Consider the following 25,603-nt stretch of genomic DNA (forward strand, 5'->3'; position numbering starts at 1 on the left):
CCACAAGATTATGTTCTTTCATTTATTTATGCATTATTTCAGTATTCGACCAGTTGCTTCTTCGTAGTGTCATGTTGTCCATGATCGCAGTTCAAAACATTTGAAATGTTTTCCGGCATCATGTTTAAACGCTGTGTTTCCTCCGCTTATTTCCTACCGGGTCAACGAAGAGAACGACTCCCCACGCAATCAAGCCTGAAAAACAAACAGGTAGCATGTATTATTCAAAAAGCGACGGCCAGTGACGGTACACCAACAACGTCAACACAACTTACCAAAACCGAAAGTAATCTGTGCCACTGTCCCCATTGAAGTAGATCCACTACCTTTCATAACTTTCCGGGCTGCTTGAAGCACATAACTTCCAGACAGGACCAAACCCCCGCCAGAAAGAACTCGACAGCCCCAGCAGTCATTAAATTTCTCCAGGGATGTTCGCCCGTCCACTCGTTTGGATGACGCTTCCTGTGGGGTTGACATCACACTACAATCCGATAATGCTAATACACGTCCCAGGCAAAATGTACGCAAACGTGACACGAACAGAAAAGTGTAAATAGGGACGTTATTGTAAAATATTTCATGCACTTAAACCATTCTAGGGACAATTGACTAAAAAAAAAAGCACAAACGTTATATTTTAGTTTGTCCTACACTTCACGCACATGCTCCAAAGGACATCTTTGCAAAGGGTTTCCGGGTTAAAAACTTGTACTTCCTGTTTGCTTTCAAAATAAAGGTTTTCATTACGTCTTGTTTCATTTTTAAAACCGTCTGTACTCTACGCTGTACTGTAGACGTTTTAAAACGATTGAAACTATTTTCTTTTAAATTTTACAGGAAACCAATTTCCTCGTTGTCTATTTCTCAGCCTTTGCGATGCATTGTATTACACAAAATATGCCGACTTCCTGTGATTCAGATTTTGTTGTGTAATATTGTCTATGCAGGAATGGCAATACGTCCTAGATGTGGCACCCGTCTTCATCTACTATGAGAGATGAAAAAACTCAAAAAGAAAGAAAATACAAACAAAATAAGACATGCATGCTTAATAAGACATCACTTCCATAAGGTAGAAGTTTAACTCCACCGGTGAATGACGTTTATGCTTAGTCAGCTGGGATAGGCTACAGCAACCCACGTGACCCGCATAGCGGAAGAAGCGGAGGAAAATGTAATTTTATTACCGATTAATCAAAACAATTAAGTTTATGGGGAACAAAGTACAGCTTCTGTGTGTACAACACAAAAAAAGTAACAAAAGGAGCTAGACCTGAAACATTTCAATCAAAGAAATTAGTAATGAGAACAGATCGGACTCGAAAGTGGTTCTGGGTAACGGAACTGGTATTTCTTGGCCGTTCTTTTCAAAATAAAGGTATTGTTTGTCTCTATTTCCTGGTTGTCGCAAACACAGTAGTAGGATCCTTATATTTGACAGCGACACGCCTATTTAGAAGAAAAAAAAAAGAAGCCTCATGTGAACCTGTGACCCATGACCGATCTGAGCTCATGTAGGACCAACAGGATCAGCTCAGTACCATTACGCCTCCACTGTCAGAGATCATTGAACAGCCCTGAAGCCTAGAAACGATGTTTTCCTTCGTTTTTTTGGTGACCATTTTTGGTTTCACCTCGGCCGTCAAAGATTCCGTCGTGGGGCCCTCGTATGTCGCTGCAGTGTACGAGCACAATATAATCCTGAACCCGGACCCCGGTGTGCCCCTGAGCCGGGCTGATGCACTGCGACACATGAACCTAAACCTGGATATCTACGAGAGGCAAGCTGCAAAAGCATCTCAGCAGGTACGGCAATCGGCAGGTTTCCAGTCAATGAACCTTGTTTATTTCTCACAGTTCATTGAAACGTTTTTTTTTTTAACAACATTAAACTTTATATGCCTGAAAAACTGGAAGGTGGCCCAGGCTGGCAGGTACAACTATGGGGCAACTAAGAAATATACACAATATATAAACTTCATTACTCTAATAAAGGGGGGAAAAAACAAAGAAGAACAAATATAAAAGCGACTGCAGGATAGTTGGCACCAACACTGTTTTAATCACGTCCATATTGTTGGTACAGGTAAACAAGGGTCGCAAACAAATGACCTTTTATTAAGTTGTACCTTGCACCTCTTGTGAAAGATGTCACTGTCATTATCATTGGCTTATTTGAGAAATCACTGGAATGTGTTGAAATAGAACCTGTGATTATATCGCAATGACTTCAGAATATTGTGATGTAAAATACCATGCAGTACATAAATATTACATTTTTCATAGGCTTATTGTTGCCATACCACACAGCTGTTTAGATCCAGCATCAGTCAGCTGTAGTGCCATTAAACTTGTCCTCTCTTCCTTCAGGGTGCCCAAATCTTGGTTTTCCCAGAAAATGGTCTCCAGGGTTTCAACTTCAGCCGTTTGTCTGTTGCTGGCTACTTAGAACCCACTCCTGACCCCCAACGGGAGAAGTGGAACCCCTGCACAGAGCCAGGAAAATACAACAACACTGAAGTACATGACCCTCTATTAAATACTTATTTAAAGGAGGATTTGATCAGGAATTGTAATATGAAATGAAACAGACATATTTCAGCTTGTGTACTTTATTTGAGTATATTTCACAGGTTCTCAACCGACTGAGTTGCATGGCCCGGCGTTACAACCTCTACCTTGTGGCCAACGTAGCTGACCTGCAGCCCTGCCCCCTGCCGACCGACCCCTCCGCCGTCTGTCCCACAGATTTACGCTGGCAGTTCAACACCAATGTGGTTTTCAGGTTTAGATCTTACAGTATTACTTAAGACAAAGGCCGGTGATTCACCATTCTAGAATTCCTCAGGCTACATGAATGATTATAATTTGTATCTTCTTTTGTACAGTTCAGAAGGTTTGCTGGTGGCACGCTACCACAAGGACAATCTGTACTACGAGGATTACTTTGACACACCACCTCAGCCTGAAATCATAACGTTTGATACACCTTTTGCTGGGAGGTTTGGCCTCTTAATCTGCTTCGACCTCCTGTTCTACAATCCTACAGTTGCCTTGGTGGAGAAGGTAGAAAAACTAATTTCATACACAGCTCTATTCTGTGCAAACTTTCCTAACATCTGCTTCTATTTGGACCATTTCAGGGTGTGCGTCAGCTAATTTTCCCCACAGCCTGGATGAACCAACTCCCGCTGCTGGACTCAATCCAGTACCAAAGGGCATTCAGTTTAGGTGCCAACGTCACCCTGCTGGCATCAAACATTCGTCACGATAAACTCATTATGACAGGAAGTGGTATTTACACTCCATTTTCTGCTACGTACCACCACGCCAAGGAAGGAGAGCCAGAGAAGGATGAGCTGCTAGTGGCAAGGGTGCCTGTCCTGGACCCTCTGTGGGTGGAGAAGAGCATCACTAAAGAAGAGGAGGTGCGAGTAGACGACTCTAGATCATCTACTTCTGACGAATTTGGATACTGTCACAAAAAGAATAGTCCAGATCCTCCTTCTGAAACTGCAGGTTCTGTTTATTCTTCATCTGACACCTTCATCTCAACAATGATGCATGACCCGTTTACCTTTGCCCTCTTAAATGACACCGAGGGCAACCTGAAGGTGTGTAATGGCAGCTTCTGCTGCTACCTGCAGTATCGACAGCCACCACAAGAGAGCAGTAAAGAGCTGTTTGCGTTGGGAGTATTTTCCGGGATGCACCGTTGGCACGGGCTGGCCCTGCAGGTACGAATGAGAGAAATTTTGGCTATTTGAAAGCACTTCATGATAGTTGTGTCACAACAATCACATCTCTGTTGCAGATATGTGCTCTAGTCCGCTGTGGAGGCCTGGACCCCTTTTCCTGCGGACAGAAAGTGGATGAGTCAGAATCGAAACTGGACTTTGTACTGGAGGCGAAGTTTGGGACAAAATATGTGTACCCATCAGTTTTGGCCAGTAATATGGTTCTGGAACAGCCCAAGAATTTTGAAAGCACTGCATGTGGCAGAGTGACTCTGAAACACTACAACATGACTGCTGGCTTGGTTACCGCCTGTCTGTACGGACGGATGTATCACCTGGACAAAGAGTGAAATGTTTTGAGATGTTTGTTAGAAGAAAATAATATAACATGAAATAAATTAGAACAATAATTTGTTGTAAAATGCTCAAACCAGGACTATAGATAACTTCAACTTCATACGCGAGTAGCAATAAATAAAAAACAAATATCTTTATTCATCCATTGCTTAATAAAGCATTGCAACAAGTAGTGTTCAACCTCTGCCTGAAAGTTGCTTGTTCTTAAAAAGGCAATATTTATTCATTTCTCTCTTCCACACACAAATGTGCACAAATGCACAAAATGTTGTTTTTTTAAACACACACAGCCACTTTTCTCTGTCTTAATAAGACATCACTTCCACCACAAGGTAGAAGTTTAACTCCACCGCTGAATGACGTTTATGCTTAGTCAGCTGGGATAGGCTACAGCAACCCACGTGACCCGCATAGCGGAAGAAGCGGAGGAAAATGTAATTTTATTACCAATTAATGAAAACAATTACGTTTATGGGGAACAAAGTACAGCTTCTGTGTGTACAACACAAAAAAGTAACAAAAGGAGCTAGACCCGAAACATTTCAATCAAAGAAATTAGTAATGAAAACAGATCGGACTCGAAAGTGGTTCTGGGTAACGGAACTGGTATTCCTTGGCCGTTCTTTTCAAAATAAAGGTATTGTTTATGTCTCCAGTTCCTGGTTGTCTCAAACACAATAGTAGGATCCTTATATTTGACAGTGAGACGCCTGTTGAGAAAAAAAAGGAGCCGCATGTGAACCTGTGACCCATGACCGATCTGAGCTCATGTAGGACCAACAGGATCAGCTCAGTACCATTACGCCTACACTGTCAGAGATCATTGAACAGCCCTGAAGCCTAGAAACGATGTTTTCCTTCGTTTTTTTGGTGACCATTTTTGGTTTCACCTCGGCCGTCAAAGATTCCGTCGTGGGGCCCTCGTATGTCGCTGCAGTGTACGAGCACAACATAATCCTGAACCCGGACCCCGGTGTGCCCCTGAGCCGGGCTGATGCACTGCGACACATGAACCTAAACCTGGATATCTACGAGAGGCAAGCTGCAAAAGCATCTCAGCAGGTACGGAAATCGGCAGGTTTCCAGTCAATGAACCTTGTTTATTTCTCACAGTTCATTGAAACGTTTTTTTTTTTTAACATCATTAAACTTTATATGCCTGAAAAACTAGAAGGTGGCCCAGGCTGGCAGGTACAACTATGGGGCAACTAAGAAATATACACAATATATAAACTTCATTACTCTAATAAAGGGGGGGAAAAACAAAGAAGAACAAATATAAAAGCGACTGCAGGATAGTTGGCACCAACACTGTTTTAATCACGTCCATATTGTTGGTACAGGTAAACAAGGGTCGCAAACAAATGACGTCACAGCAGTTTTTGTTGCAATCGAGGCGAATTCGGACCGAAAAAGCTTTGGTTCCATCCGTTCACACGAAACACGAAAACGCACACCTGACGTTTTTTCAAAAAGCTCATGGATGCTTAAGGCAATTTACCCTATTTCCTACTGAGAGATGAGTTTCAACACGTCTTAAAATTAATTTTTAACTCAAACCTTTTATTACCGTAAGTTGTACCTTGCACCTCTTGTGAAAGATGTCACTGTCATTATCATTGGCTTATTTGAGAAATCACTGGAGTGTGTTGAAATAGAACCTGTGATTATGTAACAATGACTTCAGAATATTGTGATGTAAAATACCATGCAGTACATAAATATTACGGATTACGGACTACCTAATGGACAGACCCCAGTACGTCCGTATGGGGGACTGTTTGTCTTCTATGGTGACCAGCAGCACGGGGGCGCCACAGGGGACCGTTCTATCCCCCATTCTCTTCACCCTCTACACATCAGACTTCAAGCACAACTCGGATACATGCCACATACAGAAGTACTCCGATGACACCGCGATAGTGGCATGTATCCGGGAGGGTGATGAGGGGGGGTACAGGGCATTGGTGGCTGACTTCGTGGAGTGGTGCCAACAGAACCAGCTCCAGCTCAACGTCTCCAAGACAAAGGAGATGGTTCTGGATTTCCGGCGGGCACCTCCCTCTCCACAGCCGGTGATCATCAAAGGCAGTGAGGTGGAGGTGGTAGAAAACTATAAGTACCTGGGACTGCAGCTAGACAGCAGACTGGACTGGTCACTCAACTCGGACTGTGTGTACAAGAAGGGGCAGAGCAGGATGTACTTCCTAAGGAGGCTGGCCTCCTTCAACATCTGTCCTAAGCTCCTTTTCATGTTCTATCAGTCCGTAGTCTCCAGTGTGCTGTCATACGCCATTGTGTGTTGGGGTGGGGGGGCCAGGAAAAGAGATATGGACCGTCTGAACAGACTCATCCGAAGAGTGGGCTCAGTGGTCGGGCTGAGCCTGGACTCTGTGGATATGCTTCTGGAGAGCAGGACCATGTCTAAAATTAAGGCTATCATGAACAACACCAGGCACCCCCTACACACCACCTTCTCCCAGCAGAGAAGCACCTTCAGCGGCAGACTGCTGTCACACAGCACCTCCACAGAGAGGCTGAGGTCCTCCTTCGTGCCCCGTGCCATCAGGGGGTACAATGACTCTCTCAGGAGGAGCGGGGGGGAGGTGGCGAGGTCAGCACGGGGTTGAATATGGATTTAATTTAATTTAATTTAAATTTAATTTTATACTGTTGTATATATATATATATATATATATATATATATATATATATATATAATTTATTTATTTTTTATACTGTTTTATATTTTAATTCAATTTTATACTGTTTAAATTTTATTTTATACTGTTTATATTTTAATACTGTAATATTTTTAAATTTTATACTGTTTATATTTTAGTTATAGTTTAGTATATAAGTCCTGTTAGTGCTGCATGTGCCTGTCTGTTAGTGTAATGTATGTCTTGTGGTATGTCCTGTGATGTCAGTGTTTCCTTTTCTCCTGGTGTTTATCCAGTATTATTTGTTATGTAATGCCTGAGCAGTGGATATATGCAATTTCCTCCGGGATTAATAAAGTATCTATCTATCTATCTATCTAAATATTACATTTTTCATAGGCTTATTGTTGCCATACCACACAGCTGTTTAGATCCAGCATCAGTCAGCTGTAGTGCCATTAAACTTGTCCTCTCTTCCTTCAGGGTGCCCAAATCTTGGTTTTCCCAGAAAATGGTCTCCAGGGTTTCAACTTCAGCCGTTTGTCTGTTGCTGGCTACTTAGAACCCACTCCTGACCCCCAACGGGAGAAGTGGAACCCCTGCACAGAGCCAGGCAAATACAACAACACTGAAGTACATAACCCTCTATTAAATACTTATTTAAAGGAGGATTTGATCAGGAATTCTAATATGAAATGAAAGACATATTTCAGCTTGTGTACTTTATTTGAGTATATTTCACAGGTTCTCAACCGACTGAGTTGCATGGCCCGGCGTTACAACCTCTACCTTGTGGCCAACGTAGCTGACCTGCAGCCCTGCCCCCTGCCGACCGACCCCTCCGCCGTCTGTCCCACAGATTTACGCTGGCAGTTCAACACCAATGTGGTTTTCAGGTTTAGATCTTACAGTATTACTTAAGATAAAGGCCGGTGATTCACCATTCTAGAATTCCTCAGGCTACATGAATGATTATAATTCGTATCTTTTGTACAGTTCAGAAGGTTTGCTGGTGGCACGCTACCACAAGTACAATCTGTACTACGAGGATTACTTTGACACACCACCTCAGCCTGAAATCATAACGTTTGATACACCTTTTGCTGGGAGGTTTGGCCTCTTAATCTGCTTCGACCTCCTGTTCTACAATCCTACAGTTGCCCTGGTGGAGAAGGTAGAAAAACTAATTTCATACACAGCTCTATTCTGTGCAAACTTTCCTAACATCTGCTTCTATTTGGACCATTTCAGGGTGTGCGTCAGCTAATTTTCCCCACAGCCTGGATGAACCAACTCCCGCTGCTGGACTCAATCCAGTACCAAAGGGCATTCAGTTTAGGTGCCAACGTCACCCTGCTGGCATCAAACATTCGTCACGATAAACTCATTATGACAGGAAGTGGTATTTACACTCCATTTTCTGCTACGTACCACCACGCCAAGGAAGGAGAGCCAGAGAAGGATGAGCTGCTAGTGGCAAGGGTGCCTGTCCTAGACCCTCTGTGGGTGGAGAAGAGCATCACTAAAGAAGAGGAGGTGCAAGTAGACAACTCTAGATCATCTACTCCTGAAGAATTTGGATACTGTCACAAAAAGAATAGTCCAGATCCCCCTTCTGAAACTGCAGGTTCTGTTTATTCTTCAGCTGACACCTTCATTTCAACAATGATGTATGACCCGTTTACCTTTGCCCTCTTAAATGACACCGAGGGCAACCTGAAGGTGTGTAATGGCAGCTTCTGCTGCTACCTGCAGTATCGACAGCCACCACAAGAGAGCAGTAAAGAACTGTTTGCGTTGGGAGTATTTTCCGGGATGCACCGTGTGAACGGTCTGTATGCCCTGCAGGTACGAATGAGAGAAATTTTGACTATTTGAAAGCACTTCATGATAGTCGTGTCACAACAATCACATCTCTGTTGCAGATATGTGCTCTAGTCCGCTGTGGAGGCCTGGACCCTTTTTCCTGCGGACAGCAAGTGGATGAGTCAGAATCGAAACTGGACTTTGTACTGGAGGCGAAGTTTGGGACAAAATATGTGTACCCATCAGTTTTGGCCAGTAATATGGTTCTGGAACAGCCCAAGAATTTTGAAAGGACTGCATGTGGCAGAGTGACTCTCAAACACTACAACATGACTGCTGGCTTGGTTACCGCCTGTCTGTACGGACGGATGTATCACCTGGACAAAAAATGAAATGTTTTGAGATGTTTGTTAGAAGAAAATAATATAACATGAAATAAATTAGAACAATAATTTGTTGTAAAATGCTCAAACCAGGACTAAAGATAACTTCAACTTCAGCAATAAATAAAAAACAAATATCTTTATTCATCCATTGCTTAATAAAGCATTGCAACAAGTAGTGTTCAACCTCTGCCTGAAAGTTGCTTGTTCTTAAAAAGGCAATATTTATTCATTTCTCTCTTCCACACACAAATGTGCACAAATGCACAAAATGTTGTTTTTTTTAAACACACACAGCCACTTTTCCCTGTCTCCAGTACAGTACACAGACATCGAGTAGTTACAGCATATCAAGTTAAAATGTTCCTGCTGCTCCTTCTGGTCGTCATCCTACAGACACCTGGACTGGTCATACAGAAAATGGATCTGACATCCATCTGCTGTCAAAACAAGCTCTAAACAATTCAATTTACATGCTGAGTAAATTCATAGGATTTGATAAATTTCCTCACCTCATAACTGGAAAGTGGTTCAGGAACAATCAGGCAGCAATATCAATGTGACAACTATCAATGTCTCCTATGATAGGTCCCAAGAACTTTGAATAAAAACTCAAAAGTACTGTTGGGAAAATAGTTTCATGGTCCCACAAGATTGTCCATCTGTTATGTTTTTAAAACATTAATGCTTAAAAAAAAAAGTCCTGTCAGCTTTTCTTGTTGATGCTCTGGTGAAACATCTCAAACCACTGCAGAAAAGATCACTAAGAGCAGGAGCTCAATTTAAAACATTCTAAACTTAAAGAGAGATCATGAGTGGTTACGCTAGGAACCATACGGCGATGATGTCGGAGGAATAAAAGCTGAGTGTCAATTCACAGGCTGCGCCATTGAAACACAAATTGAAATACAGCTGCAGTGCATATTCAACTCATTCTGTATTTTACTACACCGTTCCTCTCAGAAATGTGCACCATAAGGGAATAAACATCAACTTTTCCAGAGGAGTTATTTTAGATATGAAGCAGCTTACCTAAAATAATCTACTTTCTCTAAGTTCCTTGTCAGTGGTCATTTAAGGCTTCTGAGTGGCAGGCGAGCCTGCCGGTGGAGTGGGGGCTCCGTCAAAGAGCAGCTATGACTCTCAGTACGTCTCTGAGTCAGAGTCATTCAGTTCATCGTCCACAGAGACGGAAGACAGCGGGCACTCGGGCCTGCAGTAGGAGGCGTGGTCGGGCCTCAGAGGGGGCGGTGCGTCGAAAGCCACGCCTTTGGAGATATTGTTAGTGGGGTGGTGGTTGATGACTGACTGAGTAAGAGTGAGAGTAGGCAGAGCTGTTATGGTGACCATGGGGGAGGTGGGCATCATGGAATTGAGGATAAGCGCCAGGCAGTCGGCCACATCGCGGTTGGGGGCACAGGACAGAGCTGGGGTGTAACCTGTGGATAAACCAGGAGTGAGAGTGTAATTTAAAAAAAAAAAAAGACTTGTGAATGCTGATGGGAGTGCAACAGCGATAGGATGAAAACCAACCGTTCTCATCGACTGCTAACACACTGGCTCCTTTCCCCAGCAGCTCCTGGACCATCACTGTCAGTCCCTCTCTGGCTGCTATGTGCAGGGGCCTGCAGGACGGGGGCAGAGTTTCACTGTTAAAATAAATCCAGGTTGACTTTAGCTGATCTCTGCACTCCACAGCTAACTGTCTGCTGGGATAATACGTACGTCTGGAGAGCAGCGTTGGTGCAGTTGATGAGGTTCTTGTCCATCATCTTCTCCAAAATTAACAAGGCACATGTCTCATGACCCTGAAAGAAATGAAGTGATTACCATTCAGAGTTAAGAGAATAATTACGGATGTTTTTAAATACACAACTATTGCTAGATTATAGATCCTTATATGTTCTTGGCGTTTCCTGTCCCTGCTGGTTTTACCTTGCTACATGCCAGATGTAACGCTGTGTTCCTGTGCGTATCCTGTAGAGTCAAATCAGCTTTAGCACTGCTCACCAACACCTCTGCAACACCAGAGGGTTACATGTCAGGTTCAGGAATCAAAGTTCAACGCTTCATCAACGTGTCGGTGCGCGCTGGATCGGAGGGTACTCACCCACAGTGTTGGTTTGTCCGTTGAGCGCCGCCATCATCAGAGGCGTCCTGTGCAGGTGTGTGTCAATGACGTTGGCCTGAGCGCCGTGGCTCAGTAAAAGGGAGAGACACTCCACGTGGTCAGAAAACGCTGCAGCGTGAAGGGGGGTCCTGCACAGACAAAAAGACAGGAAACGATACGTCAGAAGAATGCACGCCCATCGCAACTACAAAAAAAAAAAGCTGTGATCGAGCTGATCTCTCACCTGCCCTTGGAGTCGGTGCTGTTGACAATAGCAGCACCCAGAGAGTCAATCAACATCTCAGCCACTCCCTCGTTGTCATTCATACTGAAAACCAACACGCCGCGACTTTTTACACAAAGATCATACAATTGCATAGCAGTGAAGGCCCCTCTCTATCCCACCTTTGTTATTTTAGCTTCACACGCTGATATTCCGCAATCAAAAAGGGGCAGCCTGTGCATCAAAGAATGACTTTTTACACGTGCTGTAAAAGTGTTCTGTAAACTCTTTAATTACATGGTAAAGCAATCATTTACTGTCTCTGTCACATGGCAGTTGATCTCATCCTCTGTTATGACAAGTTCCGATGAGTCGACGTCTGACAAATCTGGTTGATTGTGTTCTTTGACTAACATCTACCATACACTAGAAAACTGTGAAAATACATTTAAAAAGAGTTTCACACCCACTCAGATCTGGGGACAATTTATCAGAAGCACCAGGGTTTTACTCAAAAACTAAGGGATCTTATAAAGACTCAGATTATTAATCACAAGACTACCAGTAAGTGTCCTTTAAAATAATCTGGGTGGAAATTTAGGAAACAACTGATAAAAGGTCCCGAAAAAGACACAGAAACTGTGCAGTCATGGGTTAGGGTCATAGGTTACAACTATGTTGTAACCTTGATAACTTTTAAAGAGAACAGTAAGGCAGGATGAAGACACAACCATCCTTGAATGGATTGTGATTAAAGTAGCTACTGTCATAACAATCTTTGCCTCCATAAAAGTATTCATCAGTATAAAAAGAGATTGTCTCACACAGCACAGTGCAGCGGACTGAAAGAGTTGCCCTTAATCTTCTTCAGCACCTCCTGGTCTAACAACACTTCCACACAGGCATCGTATCCTAAGAAAACAGAGAGAGAGGACAGACGTACAAAGGGAGAAAAGTTACAACAGTGTTGTGGAATATTTGTTTGTCAAGTGTGTGTTGCTGTGTCCCAGTACCGTTGTAGCAGGCCCAGTGCAGAGGTGTGTAGCCTTGGTTGTCAGTGAAGTGTGTTTGAGCGTGTGAGATGTTAGTGTTGGCCTGCAGCAGGGCCCCCAGGGCGCCGACACGGCCACAGGCAGACGCCAAGTGGAGGGGAGAACGGCCCTGAATGTCGCTGACATAGACGTTAGCCCCGCGCTGCAGGAGGGCCTCTACACACTCCTCTGGGCCGGTCACCGCCTAAGCCAAACGCAAAGTAGGAAACATTAGAGGAGATCGATTTATAAAACATTAGGAATTTTGATGTCAGAGAGTACGTCTCACCCCCCGGTGTAATGCTGTCCTCCCCCAACGATCCTGATTCTGTACACTGGCTCCTTGACTGAGCAGAGAGTACACACACTCTGTGTGTCCATTCAGCACAGCCAACATCAGGGGAGTCCTGCACACAGTAAAGAAATATGATCCGAAAAATATTCCATTTCAGTTTGTGGCGCAAACAAAACTCACATAATAAACACAGACTCACTGGCCGTTAATGTCTTGTGCGTCCACATCGATGTGTTGTTGGTCACTGCTACTCATGAGCAGACGCAGGCACTCTGAGTGACCATTCATAGCTACGGCAGACAAACACACACACACATACAGCTGCAATGTTTTAAAAGCCAGAAAACAATTAAGCCACACTCACTGCACAGTATTTCTATTTGTATGCATACCTGCAGCGTGCATGGCCGTCTTTTTATGTGTGTAGTCACGGGTCATGGGTGAGGACCCGTGGTGCAGCAGCAGGGAGACACACTCCTGATGACCCCTAGAACAGGCCAGGCTGAGGGGAGTCCGGCCCTCTGGGCTACAAACGTCCACTTCCAGCAGCGACGACAAGAGAACCTCTAAAGCTCCACAGTGTCCATGGTAAGCCTAAATCAACAGGACAGACACACACACACTTCTTTTCTGTCCTGTGGTCACACAGCAGAGAGAGTGAGATCCTGTTAGTGAGGGAGAGCCAAACAGACATATCCTTGAACTCACTGCCAAGTGGAGTGGGCTGACGGGGGCCTGGCTCTCTGAGTCACTCAGGATGTCGGTTCCTGATGTGTCCATTAACTGAAATGCAGAGGTGGTTCTTATATCTCATTTCACATTCTTGTTTTTACACATGGTAACTTAATTTCTATTGTAGACATTATGGCAAAAATCTCACAGACCCATTCCAAATGCATTGAAGTAGTGTTTTTTTGTTCGTTTCATGTTTTAACATATTTTAACAATGTTGCACGCATGTGCAACATGCTATATAATCTATTATCTAATTAATAAGAGAAGTAGCAGTCATTTAAACTTCCCACCAGACGATCTCGTCATGTTCCCATCTCCCCAGCAGAGGGAGCCACGTAAACAGAACAAATGCAGGGTTTAGTGTGTTGTTGCTGCAGCAGATATTAGACTTTATGGGGAAATTTACTTGTTACAGCAGCAGCACAGAAAGGCGCAGAAATGAAGTGTTGGTAAAAAAAATGGTGCAAAAAACAAAACAAGAGATATAAAGTATATAACATGGATGCAAATTTAAAAATTACAAATGTAGATTGTTTCTCTTTCTTTCTTTCTTTCTTTCTTACCACATCAAGAGGTGTCTCACTTGCCATCTGAAAGAAGCAGAGAACCACTATTCACAATACTATCACAAGTAGGGTCGTGTAGCATTTTTACATTTCTAAAACTATTTTTCAGATATAGAGTTCAGTCTTGGAATTGCTATAAAATCTTTTCTGATATTCCTGACTCTGTGGGACGTTGTTTCTCTCTGTGACAGCAGTACACACCAGTTCCAGGCAGAGTGTGCGTCCGTAGGCGGAGGCGTAGTGCACCGCGCTGTAACCCTGCTTGTCCCTCACACCTGGATCGGCATCGTTCCTCAAGAGGTATTCCACACACCTGACAAATCCAACAGGAAGAGATTTGATCGGACACAGATGTGATGGCTTTGGACTGTATCAGTTTAACAATGAGGTGAACTCACTTTCCATCAGTATCAGCTGCAGCAGCATAGTGCAGAGAGCTGCAACCTCTCTGGTCCAGCACATTGATACTTGCCCCAGAGCCCACCAAGGCAAACACACATTGGTAATTGCAGTTAGCTGATGCATAGTGTAGTGGAGTCCTGCGATAGTCACAGAGTCAACATTAGTGATTCTCTATTTCAGTGAGACAATCATACACTCATCTGAGAACCTTATTCCATTATAATTTCTAGCATTCCTGCATTCTAACTCGATACTTAGCTCACCTTCCAAACTTGTCTTTTCTGTTAAAGTCTGCTCCTATGTTTAACAGCAAGTTCAGACACTCCAGGTTCCTGGTTTAGACACAGTTTCAACATAGTTATCTCAATATCATACAAAACTACTGTAATTCAGTGACTCTGACAGTAGCTATTTGCCTGTAAATCAAATGAATTCATGTTATTCAGTTATTACTTCTGAATAGATGTCATGATTACAACAAAGGGTGAAAGCATGAATAAGAAACAAAGAAAGAGCCTTGTAATGAAGCTAAGCAAGGATAATTAAAACAACGGGCAGAAAGCAGCGACGATGACTCACCCTCCAGCTGCAGCAGCATGTAAACAGGTCCTTCCAAAGTCATCTGGGGTGTCTATGTCAAAACCTTAGAAAATATGCAACCACAATCAATATGGACGTCAACTGATTCTAGTCACAACGCTGGTATCAGCTTGAATGTACCTGAGGACAGCAGCTTCCTGCAGCAATCTGAGAAGCCGCTGAGAGCTGCTAGGTGTAGGGGGAACATCCCATGGATACCTCTTCTAAAAAAGATTGAAAGCAGAGAAGACAAGTCAATGCAGGACGTGGAAGGTGGAGTGTAGAATCATGGAAGCAATTTTGCTAACAGACAGAAAGAATGGTACAACCTAACCATTTTAATCTTTGCGGTTTTCGTTACTATACTGTCAACAATTTTCACTGGGAATCCAGATGGATGAATGTAAACGGTTACTGACTTGGCGCTGTTGGCACCATGTCTGATGAGTGCTGTGATGATGAGTTCATGGCCGTAACGGGCAGCAATGTGAAGCGCCGTGTTTCTGCTCTTGTCCTCACTATCAATCTCAGCTCCTGAAGAGCAGAAGAGAAGATATGAGTGAACATAAAGAAAAAGGTAAAGACAGACTAAAAATCAGACTCACCATTTTGTATTAGGGCCTGAGAGCAGGAGAACCTTCCGTGAGTAGCTGCCATGTGGAGGGGAGTCTTACTGTCTTTACTCTGAACAGATACAAGAAGAGACAACGGAGGTGAACGACAGGAATTATTAACCCTATATATCAGAGTTGCAGTGTGTGGTGACCCCACTTTGTTTGATACTTTAGTGTTACAAAGGTTAGAGCACACACACACACATGCACACACACACTCGCTCGCTCTCTCTCTGAGCAGCTTGCAGCCTCGGGGAGTCACCCCCTCCCATTTCATCTTCCATATGGTCTTGCATCTTGAGGCTATGGGGACCTAATAGTGTATCAGTTTCCACTAGTGATACTAGTGTGAACAACACTGTCATTACTGGGCAGCAGACACGTTAATAAGGGCTGTGAAAACAGCCAAGTGCTGCATGAACTCCAAACTGTCTTCATCTGAGGTTGTGTATTATGGTGCGTGACGGCGTATCTGCAGAAGCACACATTCACACCTTCATGTTGATGTGAGCTCCATTTGCCAACAGCAGCTCCTGGCACATCGCCCCCTGGCGTGAAGAGGAGGCGAAGTGGAGAGCAGAGAAGCCTCTCTCATTCACCTGAATCAAAGAAACAAAACAATACGATCAAAGACACGCAAATGCCTCATGCGTCCCATCTGAGACAGATACGACCACACGCACCTGGTTGACATCGGCCCCCGCCTCAATGAGATCGCCAACGACTACATCCTGCCCGTTGTAGCTGGCTAAATGGAGTGGAGTGTTGCCATAGGTGTTCACCTCATTGACCTTTGCAACAAGGGGTAATATGTGAAGATTTTAATGGACAAAGATAAATTTCTAGGACTTTATGTAGTATTTTAATGCCTTACATTTATAAAATAAATTTTGGACATTGCTGGTATGTGCATTTGTGTGTGTCCGTACTCACATGGACCCCCAGGCTCAGGAGATAGTGCACTGTGCTGCTCATGCCACTGGAGGCTGCTGCATGCAGCGGGGTGTAGCCTTTTTTGTCCTTGCAGTCGATCTCAGCCCCGCTGGCCACCAACAGCTTCACTACCTCCAGGTGGCCTAAAACATACATGCATGTAAATCAGTGTGTATGACTGGGGAGAGACTGAGACTTCATATATTCTCCTAAAAGTTGTGCCTATAGTGGAACCTAACGTTGCCACTCACCCATATAGGCTCCCCAGTGAATAGCTCTCCGGTCTTTCTTATCAAATGCATTGATGTTTGCTCCCCTGGAAAGCAGCAGCTTCACCATCTATCACACCAGAGGAAATTAACCAAATGCTGGAATGTATACCAGTGTCCCTGTTCGCATCTCCAAAGACACCCACCTCTACATGTCCACTAAAGGCAGCATGGTGTAGGGCAGTGCGTCCTGCGCGGTCAGACACGTTGACGTTGCTGAGCAACGGGACCAAAGCCTCGGCGCAACGTACCGCCTTGTTGCTAGCCGCAACATGGAGCGGCGTCTGCCAGTTCTTGTCCCGGGCATTAACATCTGCGCTGTGCTTCAGCAAAACTGCCACTGCATTCTGGATGGACAGTGAGAACTCACGTTCATTTTCTAAAAAAAGAGGCTCAAGTGCGTGCAGGTGGTGGTGTTAGAGTGGTTATGAAAGTTTTTGCTATTCTTAGGAGGCCTCTGCGCTAAAAAAAACAGCAAACACAGCATGTACAAATTCCAGTGGAGGAGATGGAGGTATGCGACTCTAAATCTAGTTTACAATCCACCAGTAAAAACAAAAACAGATGAAGGAAAAGTTAAAAAAAAGTTTTGATGCAACAAATCTTATAATCTCCATTGTTTAGTTTAGTTCCTTCTATCCTATCAGTCATGAAAAGCAAGTGATCATCACTCATCTGTCTAGATCAGGGGTGGGAAATCTTTTTGACCAGTGGGCAACACAATTATAAAATTTGACAGGAAGGCCAGCTGAGGAACAGATGGATAGAGTGTTTATTTATTAGAAAGACAAAAACCGCTGTATAAAAGGTTTTGGGCTTCAACAGGAGAGAAAAAACACAGGTGGTAAAGCCCTAGACACTGTGAGAATCGGCACATTTCCCAACTTGTGACAGGACATTTACACATTTACAGTGACGGGAGAGAAAGGTACACCTTGTCTGTAATGTGTCGGAATGTATTACCTCGCTACAAGAGGCGACAGCTCGATGAAGAGGAGTCAACCATTTGTTATCTTTGGCATTAACTCTTGCTCCTTGGGTGAGAGGAGAGTGAAAGATGTCAGATACGTCATCAATGGAAACCTGAAAAATGTCTCACCTTTGAAAGGCACACTAAAAGACAAAAAGAACCCAAGGAAAAGAGGAAAAGGACAACAACAAAAAAAGCCAAATTACTGTGAAAGGATTTTCACAAGATTCATGAGAAGGGGTTGTTGTGAGTGCCTGGAAAACAAAAAAAAGTTCATGATCTTCTTTGACACAACATGGTGGTTAAAATAACCCTAAAGCTGCACCTGTTGCCTGCTCTTCACCTTATTGAGAAACAGTGAACACACACACACACACACGCACGCACACACAGACACAGACACAGACACACACACATACACATACACACACACACACACACTTTCTCTTCCATGCTACACTTGTGTTTGGACAGAATTAGCCCCACCTCCTGATCTGCTCAGCTGACTTGTCAGTAAATCAATCCAACGTAGACCCTATCAGATGATTGGTAAATCATCAGTCACCAAGAGAAGGTGACCGTGGTTGAGTAGGGGCAGGCGCATGTGGAAAACATCATGGAGCATGGAGCAGAGTGTGACAATGAAAGAGACGAACCTGAGAGGATGAGCAGCTCAACAATCTCAGCGTCACCCAGATAGGCCGCAGCATGAAGAGGCGTTCGCTTCTCGTTGTCCTGACAGAAGATCCCAAAACACAGAAACATTCAAATTTGAGCATTTGTATTATTTCTTTCTTCATAACCACAAGGCTTGAAACTGACTTGTATTCCGTTCGCTCCATCCCCTCAACACACACTACTCCTGCCCCTTCCCCACCACCCCCAGTGCAGGAGAGCAATTAACAGAATAGGGTTATAAACAAATGTCATGTGACTGCAATGGACCTGGACTAGTGTTGCTGACTCCAGGCAGTCTCACCGTGATGACCTAAGCACTATAGACCCCGAGAAAGTCTGAAGCATACAGTGGAAAAACAGATATGATAAGAAAAACGTATGATATAAACAGAAGAAATATATATATATACTATGAAAAAGGGGAAAAAAAGGAAAGCAAAAAAAAAAAGGAAATACAATGTTTATTGCTCTGGTTGACAGCTATGCAAGATAGGGATGCTGCAAGAAGGTACTCTCAGTCAGTAAAGCAATCAATAGCAACCCGGATCAATTTCTGGGAGCCTGCTGCGTTAAAATATTCCACTGAGCTACAAACAGAACTGACAAACACTGGGAAAAAAGAGAAAAAATAGCAAGAAGAGAATGACTTACCTGTATGTTTACATCTTCTTTCTTGAATATGAGGGATCGAACCTCGTCTGAGTCCACGTTGAAGATGGCTCTTAACAGAGAAGGCTGCAAAAAAGACGAAAACCAAAAAGAAGGAATGCACATGCAGACTACTACATACAAAATTTGTAAGGCAGTAATTTTCTAGATATGGGATTGAGCCATAAATTGCAAATGACCGTATTCACGTTGCTTTTTAAAAAAACAACAACATTTGGCAGCTGTGTCAGATAAACACACACATACATGGACACACAACTGCATTAAGTGTTTGGATCGGTGAGGGGCTTAAGCGGTGTTCTCTTCACAGTTGGTGCAAAGCCCACAAATAAAAATGTCAATATAGCAACGTAAACAATGAACATACGGTGGGAGAAAAATGACATTCTAAATAAATGTTGACCATTAAAAATTAACACATTACACAAGAAAGAGGACAATGCAAGTAAACACTAAACACTAAACACACACACACACACACACACACACACACACACACACACACACACACACACACACACACACACACAAAACAGACTGAGCACAGCTCTGTAATCTTTCACTGTCATTAAATGTGTGTGAATGTAAACAGCTGGCATGAGCATAAGAGCAAGGAGCCTGATACCGGGTGGGATTTGGGGGAAAAAAAACAAAAAACATTCACCATCTGTGTGATATCAGTTTTAACTTATATAAGGAGTACAACCTTCAACACCGATGATGACAAACCTTGTACCTGATAAACTAATTCATGCACAACTGACAAAAAATAATTTAAAACCCATAAAAACATCCCATGTTCATTTTTTCACGGAAGCATTCAAACTAAGGAAGCATTCTGTTACATTGGTAGCACTTGTTTTGTCACTGGCACAACTTTTTCCTCAGTAGTTCCGTACTACCTACACTATTTGATACGGATCTTCTCCTTCTTGCTCTTTTCCCTTTCCCTCTCCCATTTCATCCCATCTAAAAATAAGCGTGGTTGTCAGGCATGTCGCCGTCTGTCTCGTGCCTATTACACTGATGACCTCTGCAACTACATCAGCAATCGGAAAAGTCAGGATGGACACATGCAAAGCCCTGACATCAGAGAGGGCTTTCCCATTTTCCTGTGGACACTTCACAGAGCATCTCTCATCGGATTAAAAGGTTACTATATTCCCATGGTGGACTTGCTTTTTAAACAGCCAATGTAAGACTACAAAGGCCCAGGCTTTTGCTGATAATCTATACAATGCAGCTGTCATCTCATATGGCAGGAGTCGTATATTGGTGACTACATTGGTGGTATTTTTAGTGCTGGAGTCTTTGGAGGTGTGTTGTATTGTCATGCAATGAGACGTGTAGCTATGCACTTTTACACAGATCCAAACTTCCGACCAGGTATAAGTGTACTGGTTTGTATGAACCCCATTAAATGCTGTCATTCACATGCAGAAACACATTCACTGAACTAATTCAGTCGATGAAGAACCAAACAGAAGCAGCCTCTCACCTTGTCTTCATGAACGGCAGCCCTTGGAGGGGCTTGATGAATTCTGCGATCAGGGGATGATTTGGGTCGGGAAGGTGGAGGCGAAGACGAGGGCTCATCCTCCTCCACCTCCTCCAGGACCACAATACACACACGACTTGCTCGCTCCGACCGCATTAGGCAAACACACGCACACACCTATACAGTCACTCGCACACATAAATACACAGTGTTTCCTGTTACATATGTGTGCAATTCAGGAAAACTAAGGACAGAAATAAATCCCATCTACCGAGTGGTTTCCTCGTAAACACAAACTGCATCTTCATGTAAAAGCAGATCAAAAATCCAGCTCTGTCCTCTATCTGTCAGTGTCGCTTTGCAGCATGACTCCTCTCCTCCGCTCAGCTCTCCCTAACCCACGCTCGCTCTCCGTGAACAGCAGCAGCAGGGAATTCCTCTGTGTAATGGTGGCGGTAAGTGGCATGCGGCAGAATCAGCTTGGGCTGCCTAGCAGCACACAGGAAGCTTCATATCCTCATTGCTGTGCTGAAGCCACAAACCGATACACACACATCAGATGCGAATACAAAAACAGAGATCCCTGTGATTAGTATGGATGAGGCCCAACGCAGCCAGCGTTCATGTGGGCATGCGTTGTTCATTTCAGGCGGACTGCTGAAGCCAGCTCTTTGGAAAAGGGGGATGGAGAGAGGGAGGGGGAGTAGGAGAGGGAGAGCGAGAGAGAGAGGTTGCAATAAAAAAAAAAAGATGAATGGGACAAAGGACAAAGATGGTGTAATCAGTTATATAATGTTAACTATGGAGCAAAATGGTTCAAAATACAGGACATAAAGGCAGAGCTACAGAAAGAGGACAATATAAAAAACAAAAATTAAGCAAAATTGAACTAAATTTGACTCTTGGTTACATTTTTATTGTCCAATTGTTATTACATAACTTTCTGGACAATCAAAATACACAACTCAGCGTGATAACAAAAGTAAAACTGCAGTGGTGACAGCAAACAATGATGAAGCAGTACTACTGAGTGTTTACTGAAGAGTGCTGAAAACGTCACCACCCAATGTCATGTGTTTATTGAGGGAATCAACACTGGCTGATTTTATTATCCTTTAAATGGATTCTGTGCTAATCTACATTTAAGTTATGGCGTGAACCACTGCAGGTCATCTCACACTTCATTACGATAAATGCATTAGCTTGAGACAATGTCACAAACTCTAACCCACACAGCATGATATAAACTTCAGGAGCACTACAACGTTAACGCTAAATATATTCTGAGGTTTGTCATCATGACATTAGTGCTGAAATACAAATGGTCTTTCTTTCTAAATGTAAGGTCATAACAAGAAATGTAAACCAGTTGTGTGGTGAATGTGTGCCTTCCAGGATCTCCATTGTTGAAATAGAGTTTAAAAAAAAGTCCCCATCTCCTCATTATAAAATTGGAACAAGCTGGTTTTGCCAGAGAATGGGAGGACAGGACAGCTAACAAGAGCAGTCTATGTGTGCATGTCTGTGTGTATCTAAATCCCCTTCACAATCAACACAGATCCTAAAAAGAGCAAGCCGCCAAGCCGAAAACCTTATTAACTCAGATGGCGGGTTAGTCGTGGTGTGTGCGTGTGTGTCTGTGTCTCCATTGAATGGAGTCTTTCTGCATACTTACAAATTATAAACTTAATATGAAACACAGCAGAACAATCTTTCAGCTTCTGCAGCGGCTGACTTGACTCTTCATATTTACTTGAAATGCGCAAATAAAGAATTAAAGCACAGCATGTAAACAAAGAACCCGTGTTTAGTACTGGGGATATTCTCAGCAGCAAAGCCTGAAGATGTTCACAGAGGTAAATTCCCATACAATGAGTTTGGGAAGTGTACGCATATTCCAGTATGTTTTCACTAAAAAAAAAAATCAAATTACAAGTAGTAGCTCATAGGGACAGGGGAAACTGAGGGTGATTGGTTTAAGACCAGCGTGGCCCACAGGATGGACTGTGAACTGATAGCTGGAGGTTGTGTTTTGATTAGTAATCAGTCGTAAAAAATCAAAATGTGGAACAGAAAGGAAACTTGCATCAAAATAGCTTGATTAGCAGCAGACACAAAAACATCATATATTACAACTGAAAACATGTAATATATTGGTTAAGTGGACAAAGCTTAAATACCTGCAGCATTTATGCTAAGCTGATGGTCTTGCACCAACTGGGCGCGTACTACATAAAGCTTGCACTGACCTCTGCTTTGACTCTACGACAGGATGTACTTTGTGTAATGTAATCCTAATGCAGAAGTACAATGACAACCCGATGTTGGGATAAATACTCACATAGGCAGGAACAACTCAGATGCTATCTTCAAGATGTATAGTTTTAAAGGTCTGGTTGACATACAGTCAAGTGAAAATGCAACACTCTTCCTGAATGACAAATATTTGACTTCAGCAGAAAAAAGATGTCGGATGTCGTTTCCAGACTTCTTTGCTACTAGTCTTTAACAGGATACTGATGATATATGGATCATTGATACATCTGGAACTGGAAAGCCCCAGCCAAGTACACATAAACAAAACTATTACTGTATATATTGTTGTGTTTTCTTGATCTTGTTATTTCACTTGTTGTGATTTTTTTGAATGCCTCAACCATACCTGTTCTCAAGCGAGAGACTGTGTGTGGTGTGTGTGGTGTGTGTGTGTGTGTGTGTGTGTGTGTGTGTGTGTGTGTGTGTGTGTGTGTGTGTGTGTGTGTGTGTGTGTGTGTGTGTGTGTGTGTGTGTGTGTTCTGAAGCAGCATGATGCCCTCTAGCGGACAAAGAAAACAACTTGCCAAAACACTCTCCCCTGTCTTGGCTCTGCTTTCAATGTGGCACTATTTTTGTCCCTCTGTCCAGTGTCTGTCAGCCAGCACAACAGAGAACAATGGAGAACAGAGTTGAGATCCAATCACACACACACACACACACACACACACACACTTCCGTTTGATACATTCCAGCTTGCCCAGAAGACTTGTGAGACCACAAAAAACCAATGAGCTTTACAATCAGTGACTCAAATTTTACTGAAATCCAGATTTCCACATTCATAAATGGAGTCTTACTATAACCAGCTACGTCAATTAGGAATTAACACATAAAAATCACTTTACACCACACAAATGGTTTGAACCTGCAATGATTGGAATTATTGTAACTACATGTATTGATTTAAATGTCATGGTAATACCAAATACCCTATCTATTGCAAGCTGCCAAAGGCAAATAAGTTTTGATTCACAAAATCTCTGTTTGCAGAGATTCTCATTTATCCAGATAATGCTAATCTTCTGAGATTCTAAAAACTGGATATCATTTTAAGACTTGGGAGATATTTCAACGTTACCTTTTACAAAGCAAATCTAGTTGCTTTCTAGTTAACATTCTAAAATGTCAGAAAATGTGAAAAGGGGAAGAATATGCAAAATATCATGTTTGAAACATGTAGTTTGACTTCATTGCGTGAATTTCTTGAGCCTTGTAAATGGTTAATTACAAAAACGTCAAATCGTAGGTTGACTGAGAAGCCAACTGATTTATGTTCCAAAGTAATTACATTATGATAAATGTGCTAGAACAGAATGTACTACTACTAGTGCATACAAATTAAAGTAATTTTTATTTTTAACTGTAATGAAAAGAAGATATGTTTTGAAAAGATCTTTCGAAAACACGTTGAACTAAAACAACTACTGAACTAATGCATGTGTTCAGTTCAACACCCTATGGATTGCTGCCATTTGTTCCCAGCGGTGTCAGAACAACTGTGGTATTTGACTGATTCATGGCCACAGCTGGAGATTTGGAAACAGCCCCACCTTCTATTTTAGGCCGACAGCCTTTCTCATCTCCCAACAACAGGTGACTGCCCATTCACAACCCGGAGGAAATGACCAGGGAGATGATCTATGTAACCAAAGAAAGTCGATAAAGCAAACCGCAAGGGCAGACCATAGGTTTGAATTCGATAAATTCGATAAAATAGAGCCAAATATAGAATAAACAACATTAAAAGTACTCATCTGTGAATGGAATGGGATACCAATATGATACTTCAAGATGCTATTAGACATTAGCTGCTCCGTTAACCTCGTAGCCATCAAGCTATGTTCAACAGTACGTCAACACCAGCAAAAGGAGCGAACAGTAACAGTTCAAAACACAGAAGAAAACTAACGAACAGCCATGTATCCATTGATGTGACGTTTTTACTGAGGTTAGTTACCACCAAGCCAAAGTTGGTATGAGATTGACGAGATTGCTCCGTTGATGAACGCTGGTAAACGATCTATTTATCGCTAGCTAGTTAGCTAACGAGTCAGTTGATTTAACAATGAGAAGAACAGGAGAAAAAGTATTTACTGTAAATAAACATTGAGCAGACGGATCCGAATCATCACAAACACTCTTAAGTTAGCTGTTAAAATTTTATAAAGACGAAAAATTGATTTGATGTGACCAAAGTTAGACACCAACACGAACTAGCTTTTAATAGTTTTCCAAAAAAAGTGACACCACCTTGTCAACTAAACTAGTCATGTTACCTTACTAGACATATGACATTACCTGATCTTGCATCTTCAGCACAGCCATACTCCCCTTATACGTAACTCGTCCGGGGGATACTGCTTTTAACGTGGGGAAAGCAAACGTCGAAAAAGCTCTCAGGAACAGAGTCAAATGGTGCCGCCAGGTGCCGCTTTCCCCTTCTTCCTTCCTGCTGTACAGAAGGTTCTTGCTCTTCTTCTCTCAATTAACCGGTGATCCGCTAAGTGCTCACCGTGCGTAGCGCCCTCTACTGACTAAGGTCAAACATTTTCAGATCACAGACAGGAGTCACAGCGTTTTTTCCTTTAAAAAGTTTTAGGAACGAGAGACAGTCTGCCTCATGTGCAGAACTGAAAATAAAATGTTGCAGAAAGACTTATTTTACTTACACTGTTATCTTTACAATCCCTCCCAATTAATCAGACAAAGCTAATGCAAGAATTGTGATAATAAAACAAGTTTGAATTCTGGAAAATGTTGCAGAAT

General features: G+C 42.8%; 3 protein-coding genes across 4 annotated transcripts; 2 read left to right on the plus strand and 1 right to left on the minus strand.

Moving 5' to 3' along the window:
- The first annotated feature begins 1,407 nt into the window (after positions 1-1,407).
- LOC137607713 (biotinidase-like) lies at positions 1,408-4,269 on the plus strand. Its single transcript, XM_068333643.1, has 6 exons — positions 1,408-1,809; positions 2,374-2,523; positions 2,637-2,788; positions 2,892-3,069; positions 3,147-3,740; positions 3,818-4,269. The coding sequence occupies exons 1-6, from the start codon at positions 1,597-1,599 to the stop codon at positions 4,088-4,090; spliced, it is 1,560 nt and encodes a 519-aa protein (XP_068189744.1). The 5' UTR covers positions 1,408-1,596; the 3' UTR covers positions 4,091-4,269.
- Positions 4,270-4,770: 501 nt separating this feature from the next.
- Positions 4,771-9,294, plus strand: LOC137607712 (biotinidase-like). The gene is made up of 6 exons (XM_068333642.1): positions 4,771-5,159; positions 7,244-7,393; positions 7,505-7,656; positions 7,757-7,934; positions 8,012-8,608; positions 8,686-9,294. Exons 1-6 carry the CDS (start codon positions 4,947-4,949, stop codon positions 8,956-8,958), a joined length of 1,563 nt encoding a protein of 520 aa, XP_068189743.1. The 5' UTR covers positions 4,771-4,946; the 3' UTR covers positions 8,959-9,294.
- Positions 9,070-25,291, minus strand: LOC137607711 (serine/threonine-protein phosphatase 6 regulatory ankyrin repeat subunit A). Of its 2 annotated transcripts, none has more exons than XM_068333641.1 (29): positions 25,136-25,291; positions 19,006-19,089; positions 18,333-18,411; positions 17,670-17,740; positions 16,853-17,053; positions 16,689-16,776; positions 16,438-16,580; positions 16,188-16,295; positions 15,999-16,103; positions 15,496-15,574; positions 15,310-15,424; positions 15,032-15,114; positions 14,891-14,954; positions 14,575-14,643; positions 14,308-14,448; positions 14,111-14,222; positions 13,907-13,933; positions 13,317-13,391; positions 13,001-13,202; positions 12,808-12,898; positions 12,603-12,720; positions 12,296-12,518; positions 12,107-12,194; positions 11,304-11,387; positions 11,060-11,208; positions 10,885-10,967; positions 10,675-10,757; positions 10,483-10,574; positions 9,070-10,388 (listed from the first exon to the last, which is right to left on the minus strand). In XM_068333641.1, exons 1-29 carry the CDS (start codon positions 25,160-25,162, stop codon positions 10,093-10,095), a joined length of 3,180 nt encoding a protein of 1,059 aa, XP_068189742.1. In that variant the 5' UTR covers positions 25,163-25,291; the 3' UTR covers positions 9,070-10,092. The 2 variants fall into 2 exon arrangements, with proteins under 2 accessions (XP_068189742.1, XP_068189741.1); XM_068333640.1 differs by lacking the exon at positions 25,136-25,291 and adding an exon at positions 20,522-21,185.
- Between the last annotated feature and the right edge of the window lie 312 nt (positions 25,292-25,603).

This window comes from Antennarius striatus, chromosome 14, assembly GCF_040054535.1.
Source record: "Antennarius striatus isolate MH-2024 chromosome 14, ASM4005453v1, whole genome shotgun sequence".
In the NCBI taxonomy this organism is placed as follows: Eukaryota; Metazoa; Chordata; class Actinopteri; order Lophiiformes; family Antennariidae; genus Antennarius; species Antennarius striatus.

Bases quoted from the DNA above. Each gene is read 5' to 3' on its own strand.
- LOC137607713 (XM_068333643.1), top strand. From the start codon at position 1,597: ATGTTTTCCTTCGTTTTTTTGGTGACCATTTTTGGTTTCACCTCGGCC. The intron at 1,810-2,373 runs GTACGGCAATCG...CTCTTCCTTCAG, and splicing joins CTGCAAAAGCATCTCAGCAG to GGTGCCCAAATCTTGGTTTT. The intron at 2,524-2,636 runs GTACATGACCCT...TATATTTCACAG, and splicing joins GAAAATACAACAACACTGAA to GTTCTCAACCGACTGAGTTG.
- LOC137607712 (XM_068333642.1), top strand. From the start codon at position 4,947: ATGTTTTCCTTCGTTTTTTTGGTGACCATTTTTGGTTTCACCTCGGCC. The intron at 5,160-7,243 runs GTACGGAAATCG...CTCTTCCTTCAG, and splicing joins CTGCAAAAGCATCTCAGCAG to GGTGCCCAAATCTTGGTTTT. The intron at 7,935-8,011 runs GTAGAAAAACTA...GGACCATTTCAG, and splicing joins CAGTTGCCCTGGTGGAGAAG to GGTGTGCGTCAGCTAATTTT.
- LOC137607711 (XM_068333640.1), bottom strand. From the start codon at position 20,677: ATGCGGTCGGAGCGAGCAAGTCGTGTGTGTATTGTGGTCCTGGAGGAG. The intron at 18,412-19,005 runs GTAAGTCATTCT...ATCTTCTGTCAG, and splicing joins AAGAAGATGTAAACATACAG to GACAACGAGAAGCGAACGCC. The intron at 12,721-12,807 runs GTGAGTCTGTGT...TACTGTGTGCAG, and splicing joins GCACAAGACATTAACGGCCA to GACTCCCCTGATGTTGGCTG.